The sequence below is a fragment of the Manduca sexta genome, chromosome 28, assembly GCF_014839805.1.
Source record: "Manduca sexta isolate Smith_Timp_Sample1 chromosome 28, JHU_Msex_v1.0, whole genome shotgun sequence".
Classification (NCBI taxonomy): Eukaryota; Metazoa; Arthropoda; class Insecta; order Lepidoptera; family Sphingidae; genus Manduca; species Manduca sexta.
Genome location: NC_051142.1, coordinates 6,396,141 through 6,408,804, shown reverse-complemented (window position 1 = coordinate 6,408,804; position 12,664 = coordinate 6,396,141). Strand labels below are relative to the sequence as shown.

The window sequence follows — 12,664 nt, the reverse complement described above, 5'->3', positions numbered from 1 at the left end:
TGTTCGTTTATACTATTCACAGCTCTAAAGACTAATAAATAAAATTAGATCATCTTATTCATTCTTAAAATAAACAACATTGCATGAATGACTATTTTAACCAAAATAATAATAAAGTAAATTGAGATGTACCTACATCTCAATTTACTTTATTTTTATTTTGGTTATTTTAGAATTATTATTTATAATTATAATTAACTCTTCCGAAAAATTTCTAAAACACCGAAAATGCAATATTTATATTACCTAATTTAACATTAAATCAATCCCCAACAGCTACGCTCATCGTTCACGAAGGCATTCTCACGGAACGCGAAGATATCTAAAACAGCGAAGCACTCGTCCCTCGGGCAGCTGTCGTCACAGGACAGCTCGTCGGGCTCGCATCACTACGACGACCCGCACACGATACGAGAGGGCAGTAATGAGAACAGTCTAGAACATTCCCACGAGGCTCTTCCTGATACTAAGGAGAAGCCGGCGCCTGTCAAGCCTGAAGAACAAACCAAAGGTTAGTTAACAGGAGGTAATCAATTTTTATTTTGTAGCGATCGTTGAAGTGTATTTTTTTAGTGAAATGTGGGATTTTTTTGATTGGCAACAATGATCGTGAATACTATTAAGATCACTTCGTGTAAGAAATACTAATAAAAAATAATTTAATGTTCCATGCAATTTTTTGTTATTTAAAAATATTAGCAAAATTATTTTAAGTCGGTGAGCTATATTAAGAGTTTATTTGACTTAGTAACGAGACACCGTTAATAAACTAGCTAAACCATTATACAAACATTATATACTCGCTGCGTATGCGTTATTACTGTTCCGGAACAAGATTTTTGTCATGCGTTATTAAATGCAAAATACAATGGAGTTCTACAAACCACATAATATAATACACTAGGTAGAACAAACCAACGTGGAGTACATAACGAGCCACGACTCACGATATAATATTTTAGAATCATTGTTAATTATGCTATTATTTTAGCATAGTACCTCCGATTATATTTAAATTATTCTTACATAAAATACAATATTTTAAGTGATCGTAAATTCAATCCATAAAATGTGAGCGTTTGAATTCAAAGAGTTCGTTAATAACAGAAAGTCTCACCAAAAAGCTAAATAACACCACTTTGACATTTAAGCAGCGATGTAAACACATAAATGGACAAGGCGTCGTTTTCAGTGTTTTATGCACACGTAATTGACATTGCTGTTTATGGCCGGTGTAAACAATGGGCCCGACAGTTTACATTGCCTATGAAATTAGGTTGACCAAGTGAAAGCTAAGGCCAACTTAGCGGTGAACCTAATCAGATCTATCTGACACAACGTTGTCCCCCGTGGCTCGGAGCTAGAAATCGAATAATAAATGTCGCCAAAGGTTTTAATTATAATGTAAATGCAAATCGATTTATTAATAAAGGTTATTTCTAAGTGTCTCCGTAGGCATGCTTGTTATATTTATGTTTGGTACAAAGATCAAGGTTGAGATGAGATCTTTGTGTATTTATAAATTTAATAATAATCAAATATGTTTTTTTTGTATGTTACGGTATTATTCCTTAGTATTGCATTATAAATTAAGTTTGTTACAGACTGCAGTTAATAACCACATTTCCTTTACATTGTGTAATGCAATTTTCAACTGGGCTTTGTTATTTAATATTAATTTAATTTTGTAAGAGCGAACCTTGTTCAGCGGTACACAAAATAAAATGTTTTGCATTCATAAAGTTCTAATTATAAGGCAAAATTAATTTCAGTGTCACTAAATAGTAAACGATAAGTAGCTACGATTATAATTTTTTTAAAAGGCAATAATGGACAGGATATTGTCTCGCAATTTTTGCATGGAGGTATAAGAAATAAGGATAACCTTCAATGAAGGCGACACCAACTATACAACATACTATTGTTACAGATAACAAAGAGGAATCTGTCTTGGTGGATGAGCTGAAGCGGCAACTGCGCGAGAAGGATCTCGTGTTGACCGACATCAGACTGGAGGCGCTCAGCTCCGCGCATCAGTTGGAGAGTCTCAAAGACACCGTTATAAAAATGAGAGTGAGTACCTTGTACTCTTTATATGAATTGTTGTATAGAGCTTACTCTGTACAAGCCTTGTACATTTTGTACGAAGTTTGCAAATAGATGATGTCATTATTGATTTTCATGTTTTGAAAAAGGTAAGTCGAAGGAAAAAATGTCTTTAAACACATTAAAGATACGTACTATCAATTAGAGATACGTACTAGAATATTCAGTACGTATCTCTAATTTATGTGTTTAAAGTAGTGTTTCTAATAAAAATTTAAATACCCATACACAAGTTGAAACCCACAGCTAATACCCTGCAGATCACTTTTAAGCATAATCAAGAAGAGTTTTCTATTTTAAAATAATAGTGATAAACGCAAATTAACTTAATTTAATTATATTGATTAAAGCAAAGTCATCTCCTTAAATTAGATGGGCCACAACGCTTAGCATTCTACGTTGGTGGCTTAGATAAATTTATAAAGAGACTTTTGTTACGTGATCTAATTTGAATTAAGTTAGCAAGATTTAGTTTTGTACGCCACTGAGATTGGAATTTGTAGTTTGAATTAAATTAACGTTAATATTTTATGGCGACAGATGTCTATGTAAATTACGCGTGGCATATTTGTTTTTTAATTTAATTGTATAGCTGTATATTTTGGAGTATGCATACGATCTTTTTAAACAAGCTGAGAACGCGCTTTAAACTCCACTATACTCAATAAAAGTAATTACATACAAATTTCAAGCTCACTGAAAATGCAGCGGAGAGCGCACGTATTAGAAACTTAAGTCTAAATTGCTTAAAAACCGTAATATGGCTTTAGTATATTGAAATTAAATCGTATCACAGGGAAATATTATGTGCTTTTTCATAATTCAAGACAAAAATCTTTTCAATCGATAGCCTACCGGTTCTCTAGACGCCACTTAACCTGTACACATAAATCCCTTCGCCTGTATAAAAAACACAATGCTTGTTCCAGAACGAGATGTTGAACCTGAAGCAAAACAACGAGCGTTTGCAGCGGCTGGTGACGTCACGCTCGCTCGCCGGCAGCCAGAGCTCGCTCGGCACCGGCGGCTCCGCCGTCGAGGACCCGAGGCGGTTCAGCCTCGCGGACCAGGCCACCATGCACCAGGTGACTCACTATTTATAGATGCATTGAACAACCCCAAAAACTAAAAATAAGTCTATCGTATGTATATTTATAATAGTAATAATCTATACTCATTTGAAAATGTTATATGCATAATTACTATTCTGTGTGTTATATTTTGAAAGAATAGTTGGTCTTTTAGTACTGTCTTTCCTAATATTGATGCTAAATTTATTTCGCCAATGTTCCAAAAGGATAACTTGTATGTTGTTGTATGTAGGTACCCGTAATTTACGGAAATATATCGAAAGATTGATTATATGTTTTAGACCAAAGTACAGTCTCACAATAACTCCTGTATTCATTATTAAGTATCTATATTACCAGAATACAATGAATTGCGGTAATAGAATACAATGAACTGGGGTAATATTCAGTCCACCAAAAGACAATCAATAACTCCGACAAATTTGCAGGCGGCGATCGACATTCACGCCCAGCCTCTCGACCTCGACTTCAACTGCATGTCAGCCACACCAACCATCGACTTCTCGAAGAAAGGTTCACCCAAGTCCGGCATGGTGGAGCCCATATATGGGAATAAGGCTGCCTGCGAACTGAACGAGAACAATGAGACGCTGCTAGGAGCGTTGAATGGGGCCAGCGATTTGTTCTCCAACGGACTCAATGCTGGAGAGCGGCTGAGTGGAGATTACGATATAAACAGCGTGTTACCGCCGCCTAAAACACGCGAGCTTGCTATTGGTGAAAGCTACTCTGATATTGGTAAGTTGTGATGATTTTAAATGATTGATTGGATTTAGGATAGTGGGGCGGGTGATACGTCTAACAATGTTGATTTCAATTCTTAATGAGTGCGGAGTGACAAGGGTTATTGGTTGCTTATGGATGTTTAATAAAAAATGCAATTAATAAGCTGTTCTATACCTCTGATAATAAGGCCTTTTATTGTATTAACAGGTGTAGCAGACAGCCAGGGAGACACGACTGATGGAAAGAAAATAGCGATAGCTGTATATTTAGGTCAACCCGAAACATTCCAAAGATATTTCGAAGAGGTCCAAGACACATTGACGGAGTCCGAGTGCAGATTCTACGCGAAGCAATCGGCAAGCGCGTACAATCATTTCGAGAAACAAGCCAGTTTCGAATCGCCGAGAATGTCCACGAATCACAGTCCAGAAGTGGAGACACAAGACTACCCGCAAATAAATAAGTCGAACACGAATAGCCTTAAAAGCAACAAATCTACGCACAGTAGCTCGTATAAGAATGTTTATAATAGTGATTCGACAATAAACTGCAACGAGTACACTATAGCGTACACTTATATATCTGGCAAGACGACTTGGCAGAATTTAGATTATATAGTTAGGAAGTCCTTTAAGGACTACTTGTCTAGGATAGATTTGGGCACGAATCTCGGTCTGAACACTGATTCTATAACGTCGTACCATTTGGGTGAAGCGACGCGTGGGCCGGAGATCGGCTTCCCGGAGCTGTTGCCATGCGGGTACATCATAGGGACCGTGAACACGCTGTACATCTGCTTGCAAGGAGTCGGCAGTCTGGCGTTCGATAGCCTTATACCAAAAAATATTGTATATAGGTAAGTTTATTTTGCTCACAATACTAATTGTGCATGTGTCTTTCTATGTTCGAAGAATAATTTTAGGGGCGTAAATTTAAACACTACACAAGCATCTAAGTGTAAAAAAAATTTGGTCATGCTACGGAAAATATTACTAAAACCGATTGCTTTTAAATGGTATAGAAATTAACTAGAAAGTTTGTAATTTACATCAGCAGAGGAAGGTAATTAAGTTTAACTACCATTAAACTGAGAAACAATTTGCCTTCACGATTTCACTTTCGTATCTACACCTTGTTATGTGCTATTACATCAAAGCAAATATTTCGAGAAACTAATTTATCTCAAAACCAGAATTAAAACTATATTAAATTATAGGTACTTATTTCCCAAACACCTTTTTAAGTGTATAATGATAAAACCAAATATTACAAATATTTTCGTTGATAAGTACTTAAATAAAAATAAAATTGGGTTTTTAAATTATTCATATTTTTAAACTCCTAAAATTGTTTACACACATACTCCTTTTATCCCCAAAGGGGCAAACAGACGCGCAACTGTTTCACCCACTTTTCTCCGTGCGTATTCCGTTCCATGATGTGATGGGGCGGGCCTATAAAATTATTTGTGATGTATTTAATTTTATGTTTCTTGTACAGATACGTTTCTCTGCTATCGGAACACAGGCGAGTGATACTCTGTGGTCCCAGCGGCACCGGCAAGTCATACTTAGCGGCGAAACTCGCTGAATTTTACGTCCAGAAAACACAAAGGCGCGGCAATCCCGCCGAAGCTGTAGCTACATTCAAGTAAGTCTAGATTATAGCCTAGAGGTATATAATGGGATACCTACATAGGAATGTCAATTACTACGTGTATTGGACCAACAAAAATGTTTGATACTGTATTATGTATGTTAAATACTGTATTAGAGAATAAATATGCGAGTCTTAAACTACCTTTTAAGGATCTTTGTAGGTACACAACTTTTTAAAAAAAATTACCATTATTTCAGTGTCACTGAGAGCAAATTACTGGGATAAATATAGCCTATGTGTCATTTCAAGATATGATCTATCTGTGTACTGAATTTCATCCAAATCCATTCAGCTATTTCTGCATTTACTTTAAACAAACATCCAAACAATTTCACAAACTTTCGCATTTGTAGTTTTAGAAAGATTATAGACCCTAAGTCTTATATTTTGACTATCCACATCAGAAAATGATCGATATAAATTGAAATGTAACAACCCTACTTATTTTGAACAGCGTGGACAGAAAGTCGTGCAACGAGCTGCGCGCGTACCTGGCGAACATCGCGGAGCAGTGCGGCGCGGCGGCCGCGGGCGAGGAGGCGCCGCTGCCGTCCGTCGTGGTGCTCGACAACCTGCAGCACGCCTCCGCGCTCGGCGACGCCTTCGCGGGGCTGCTGCCGCCCGACAACAGGAACATGCCCGTTATTATCGGTACGTTATACAATCTTACGAATTATTGAGTAATATCTTTTTTAAATCTACTTATTACCTAATTTTGAACTAATTAATTTAATTATCGTATTTGATTTATTATTTAGCGAGTTTCTTCAAAGGCATATTTATCTGATTATCTACCTGTTATCGTCCTTTTTCTTCCCATAACGACGATGAATATTATGAATCTTTGCAAAACAAATAAAATCCTAATTAAATTGAATGACAATACCCGCTTCCTATTCAAAAGTTTTAAGCACTGATTTATAATAAGCACTTATAATAAAATTATTTTAAAGAAAGAAAGAAGCCGGAAATTGAAATTATCTTAAATTATTGTTATAAATTATATCAATCCCGATAAGAGTCATGTGAATGCAATATAAATATTCTTCTGTATTCACAGGTACCATGTCCCAAGCGACGTGCAACACCACGAATCTCCAACTACATCACAACTTCAGATGGCTCCTCACCGCTAACCACATGGAACCCGTCAAAGGATTCTTAGCTAGGTAACTATAAAATATTTCTTATATACAATTTTTATTTCATTTATTTAGCCCATCTTCTGTTTACTAAAGGCAATTTCTGGTGTTAAATTGTTTGATCCTTCGAGCCAGCACTTTTATTTAATAAACCATCTTAATTCATAATCAACTTTCATATTATTATACATCTCAAATTATAATTAGACCTAACCATTAACCAATATGATAAAAACATAATATATTCAGTAACTTGCTAAAATAAGCTAACTATAATATATTGATTTACTGTTGGTTGTTACCTAATTTACAATTATATCACTACAAGTACGTAATCCTTATCCGAGCAGGTATCTCCGAAGAAAGTTATTCTCGCTGGAGCTGCGGCTGGGTCGGCGCGAGCCGGCGCTGGCGGCGGTGCTGGAGTGGCTGCCGGGCGTGTGGGCCGCGCTCAACGCCTTCCTCGAGGCGCACTCCTCCAGCGACGTCACCGTCGGGCCGCGGCTCTTCCTCGCCTGCCCCATGGACTTGGAGGCCAGCCAGGTAACGTGGCTAATTGTTAGTGGAGAATAATTAACATGTGAAGTGATTTCTACCTCACACCCGGTCTTGGATTTGTAAATAGGCCGTAAAGGCCGTGGCTTATGGGCGGCAGATTTCAGAGGACGCTCACTTTCGTTTTTTAACTTTGGTGCCTTCCATAATACAAACAAATGGAAAATTATCAAGTATTTTAGAAACTTATATACATACATAAACCTACCTACACGGGCGGCAGAAATAAAGCGGCTTACACTCAAAAAATATAAATCCGGTACTGCTCATACCACAAGTTTAGGCTGGTAAATTAGTATTTAATATGCCGTTAACGGTATGATAAGCGGCGATAGCCTAGTTGGGTGTGGAACGGACTGCCGAGACGAATGTCCGCAGGTTCAAATCCCAAAGGCACACACCTCTGACTTTTCAAAAAAAAAATCATGTGTGTATTCTTTGTGAATTTATCGTTCGCTTTAACGGTGAAGGAAAACATCGTGAGGAAACCTGCACATCCGAGAAGTTCTCTATAGGAATTTCGAAGGTGTGTGAAGTCTACCAATCCGCACTAGGCCAGCGTGGTGGACTAAGGCCTAATCCCTCTCAGTAGTAGAGGAGGCCCGTGCTCAGCAGTGGGCAAGTATATAATACAGGGCTGATATTATTATTATTATTATTAACGGTATGATTAGCCTGCAATGGAGTTAAACCGAAAAAAGTTAAAATACGGAATAAAAACGATAGCAGGAATGAATTTATTACATTTTCAAATAGCATTTCTGTCAGGTTCTGTTTCTTTTTAAGTTTTGGAGCCTATTAATGATGTTTTCTTTCACAGGCATGGTTCGCAGACGTGTGGAACTACAGCATAGTGCCGTACGCTTCGGAGGCGGTGCGCGAGGGCATCGCGCTGTACGGCAGGCGACGACACGCCGCCGTCGACCCGCTGCAGCACATCAAGTCTACATACCCCTGGAGAGAACCCAATCACTCGCATGTTAGTATCTTATTAATAAGATTTGAATAAATTATTTTGCTTAGGGTTTAAAATTAAATTCCAATTATAGGTACTTTATAATTGTCTTTATTAATTTATATAATATTTTATAAATCTACGAACTATTTTGGATTGTATTTTTACATGTTTAATATAAAAAAAAAAATATTAATCTATTTTACGTTTTTCTTTTCAGACTTTGAGACCCATAACAGTTGATGATGTTGGCATCGAAGAGTCAAGCCAAGACTCCGCCGTGAACAACAATCAAGATCCTCTGGTAAGAATCAACAACTGACACCTAACAAAATTAAACAAGAGTACCCTATCAACAAATTATATTTTAACATGTAATTTTATTTCCAGTTGAACATGCTGATGCGGCTACAAGAAGCGGCGAACTACAGCGGAAACCAAAGCCAGGACTCTGACAACGCCAGCATGGACTCGAACCTCACACACGACAGCTCTGTAGGGAACGAGCTTTAAATATCGTACAGAGCTCACGGCATACCCACAAATAACACCGATCGTGTCATTATAATATGACACCATTCGTGTTCCTGGCCAATGTAATTTTAAGAGAGTGTACATTGTTGTAGCCGTGTTTTGTCATTGTACGCTTGAAATAATTTACACTGTCAGTTTGTTTACTATGACAAAATACCGCTTTTTAATGCAAAACTTGTTAGTGAGGCCGTTTCGAATGTAATTAAATGTCACTCATTGTTATTCAAACTTGCAACTGCTATACCTACTGACCCTGGTCAGTAAGTGTAATGCATTTTCGAACAAAGTTCACTAGTTTCACTAAGATTAATGAGTAACATTAAATTATACGTGTAAGGTCAGAAAAAACACCAGAAACTATTTAATTATAATTTTATATGTACTAATTGTTTAAGTATAAACGCGTTATTACGTGAGAGCTATACGATATATAAAGCCAAATATTTGCCATTATTTATGTTAATTTATTTAAGTATCCTAGATGTTGCTTTAATTTCGAATATTCAATTATTAGGAATGCTTGAATTGATATTTTTACTCGTAGTTACTCGATCCTTGGAAGGACTTGCTCTGCAGTATTTGTGAGTGCAGCAAATATTATTAGCAAGAGTATTTCTACCTTTCTATTACCTATGTGTTGATTTGTAAAATTACGAATGATTTACTTCGAAATTATTTCTTCTGGTTTCAATGATAATAACAGTGCCTGAAGCGATAATTTTTCACGTTTTGTATGATACTAATCGAACACTGTAGGACTGTTACTGTTTATATAAAGCATTTTTGGCTTTTACTATTGTTATATTTTTTCAAACTTAGGATACGGACCGCATTTGTATTACTGTGACATGTATGTAATATATGAATGTGTAATTTTTATACAATTTTCATATTAAAACTCATGTACCTAATAAAAGTATTTAGGTGTAAATATGTTTCATATTTTTTTCTACGCGATTACACTAACCGCTATTACGCCGTAAACAGTTACTTTTGTATAGAAATATGTGACTAAGTTACTGTGTTTGGTATGGATTGACTTGTGTGCATAAATGAAACGTGATATCTACAATCTATGCTTTACAGAAATTGTGAAATAAACATTGATTATAAAATCTCTGAACTGGTTTTACTGAAGCCCCTTACAAATATAGGATTTGTGTATTTTTGTGCCACCAGCGTGGCACATTTGCCTGGGGATCCTTTCCTGTGGAAACCTTGATAAAAAATTTCAGTTTTGCCAAATTGGGAATTCAATCTATACTCAACTTTATCCGAGTGATCAAGTATGTTACTGACCTACAAATTGAATGTGCAATGAACACACCTGCATAAGCTCTTTACACACCTTGGCAAGTATCTAAATTAGGGGGAAAAAAGTAGTACCTCTGTAGTCATGCACATACACTCATGGTATTAATAAAACTGTCATTATGAGGTAATCACAATGGGTAATTTATGTATTTTATAAAAACAATTTTAAATTAAATAAAACAACTGAAATATTTTTAATATTTATTGATACTGTTTGTAACACCTTATCACACACTCACACACAAGATCAGGTTTTGTATTGGAGTAATTTGGACGGAACCTGTACACTTTAGGACTAGAGTATGCTGACTTTTTGAGAATCTATTTGCAATTTAGTAAAAATTAAGGCACAACCACTTGACAAAATGTCTTAGTAAAAAAATACATAGCTTCTTACTTCATACCATCACATAATTTGAGTTTGAACCCAAATATACACTAACAGCCATAATTTGAGCTTCTCAAACATCAAGTGAAGACTATGGTCTGACAATTGACAAAATCTATCAGTTAATTACTTATTTGTAAAACAATTGCTTTCATTCTTTATATAACTAACTTATCATCTATTAGAAAGCATAGATTGCTCTAATACCAAAATTACACATTATATGGAGTGACACAATCACTATGCAACATTACATTAGTACCCAAATTTGATTAACTAAATAATTTCACTGAAACTTTGAGGAACTTTGACATCCTAAAAATTACAAATGCTTCATATTAAAATATTATTATATATCTAGGTGCTAAAACTAGTAAGTAACATTTCCTTTCCGAGTCTCAGTCACTGTGAATATCCAAACTTAAATTAGAAAGAGAAGGAACTGGTGATTCTGTAAAATCTCCAGAATCATCACTCATTATCTTACTTTGATGGCTTTGAGACTTTTTCTTAGAATGTCGACTGGATAAACTGGACTTGTGATCTGTTGATTTATCATTCCTTGACTGATTACCTGCTGATGAGCTTTTATCGCTAATCAAATCAGCAACATCAGAAATAGAAACAGAGCTGTGCGAGCTATGTTGCTGACTCTCAACAGATAGATTTTTATTTGGACTATATTTTCCTTCAACAGTCTCTAATGTATGAGATGTACTATCTGCTTTTGTAAGTTTTGGTTTATCTATATTTTTTAATGAAGGTGATGAAGCAAAATCGTAGCTGTATTCTGCTGTATCTACATCTGATTTTATTGATGCTTGTGGTGATGTATGGTCTTTATTGGATTTAATCTGCTCATCTTTAAAAGATAACGATGAAGCATTACTTGACGAAGCAGATTTTGCACCTTCAATACTTTTCGAATGTGAATTGTTCTTAGTAGATGACCTGGGTGAATTATTTTTATTATCTTGTTTCTTAACTACAGTTACATTTTCTGTATTAAGTATCTTTCCATCAAAATCATTATAGGGCTTAAGTTCCACATATGAGGTAGAGTCGCTACTGCTGTTAGTAATCTTGAGATCTTTTAGAGTATCATGCAATATGTTTTGCTGTTTCTTATGAGTAATTATATCACTTCTCTTATCATGAACCATGTCACTGTGTTCTTTTGAGGTATGTTGTATTACATTTTTATCACTTCTTTTAAAATGTTCACTAGGAATGTACTCTGACCTGGACTTTTCTCTTGCGGAGTCACTTGAAGTATCAGTATCTGAGTTGTCCAGTTGCAGTCTTAAATGCAATTTATTTTTGTCATCAGACATATTGTCCGATTGGGAATTACTTGTAGTACTACCCTGGGAATCTTCATGGACTATGTAAGTACAATTTTCGTCGTCTCTATAGTTGCTGGCAAGTTTTACTTGCTTTCTGCTTTCGCCATTTCCATGTTGATCAAAATATTTGCTTTGATTAAACAATTTAATAAGTGTTATTAATATGGGTTCCCTTACATCCTGTTTATATAAATTCAGTTTCTCATTGAGATAATGTTTTCCTTCGTAGTTGTATTCTTTTCCTTGTCGCGACTCTGACATATACACGAACAAAGTGTTTTTTAAGTTGCAGAACTCTAAAAACTCGTGTACAACTGACAATGCAAGTATACCTTCAGGTAACTTTAGCACATTGTCTAAACTCGCATTTTGTCGAATATTATCAAAATCGTCTTCAAATGCTAGAAAAACATTAGCACGCAGCAACGCGCGGATTTTCGCTAATGAACCGTTCTTTTCTAAAGCTTCAATAACCAAATCCCTAAGTTCAGTATCTTCTGTTTGTGCCATTGTTAGTTTAAAACTTTTTTCCTAGGTTATCACGTTTGAAATTAAATTTTTAAATCGTTCAATAAAAACTTTATTCGTCAGTTGGCGTCACAGACTTTATTTACAGTATGCAGTGTTCCATAGCTTTCCGCAGCAACTGAGGCAGGAACTGTGTACAACTGTCAACAAACCCTTGTGGAAAAGAAACAGCTTAGTGTTTTGAATATAAGAGTAAGTGAGACAGCAAAAAGTCTGTTATTAATAACAATCTACAATAATGCCGACATCTTTTGCTTTTGACGGCATGCTGACATATAGTGTTCCAGGTTCAACAGTAGTATTTTGAACATAAATACGGT

At 35.8% G+C, this 12,664-nt stretch overlaps 2 protein-coding genes across 10 annotated transcripts in view; one reads left to right on the top strand and one right to left on the bottom strand.

The window, feature by feature from the left end:
- LOC115441861 (protein sickie) overlaps positions 1-9,887 on the top strand; it is a 181,183-nt gene extending 171,296 nt beyond the window's left edge. For all 9 annotated transcript variants that reach the window (XM_037444928.1, XM_037444929.1, XM_037444927.1 and 6 more), the window contains 12 exons: positions 277-511; positions 1,931-2,073; positions 3,036-3,191; positions 3,626-3,935; positions 4,131-4,779; positions 5,424-5,573; positions 6,037-6,233; positions 6,643-6,751; positions 7,075-7,267; positions 8,100-8,258; positions 8,455-8,538; positions 8,625-9,887. In XM_037444928.1, coding sequence (XP_037300825.1) covers positions 277-511; positions 1,931-2,073; positions 3,036-3,191; positions 3,626-3,935; positions 4,131-4,779; positions 5,424-5,573; positions 6,037-6,233; positions 6,643-6,751; positions 7,075-7,267; positions 8,100-8,258; positions 8,455-8,538; positions 8,625-8,747 — 2,508 coding nt within the window. In that variant the 3' untranslated portion in view covers positions 8,748-9,887. The remainder of the gene's footprint in view (positions 1-276; positions 512-1,930; positions 2,074-3,035; positions 3,192-3,625; positions 3,936-4,130; positions 4,780-5,423; positions 5,574-6,036; positions 6,234-6,642; positions 6,752-7,074; positions 7,268-8,099; positions 8,259-8,454; positions 8,539-8,624) is intronic.
- A 384-nt stretch (positions 9,888-10,271) lies between these two features.
- Positions 10,272-12,464, bottom strand: LOC115441875 (centrosomal protein 43-like). Its single transcript, XM_030166788.2, has one exon. The coding sequence runs from the start codon at positions 12,324-12,326 to the stop codon at positions 10,869-10,871; it is 1,458 nt and encodes a 485-aa protein (XP_030022648.2). The 5' UTR covers positions 12,327-12,464; the 3' UTR covers positions 10,272-10,868.
- Between the last annotated feature and the right edge of the window lie 200 nt (positions 12,465-12,664).

What these genes read in the sequence shown, in the direction of transcription:
- LOC115441875 (XM_030166788.2), bottom strand. Translation starts at nt 12,326, where the DNA reads ATGGCACAAACAGAAGATACTGAACTTAGGGATTTGGTTATTGAAGCT.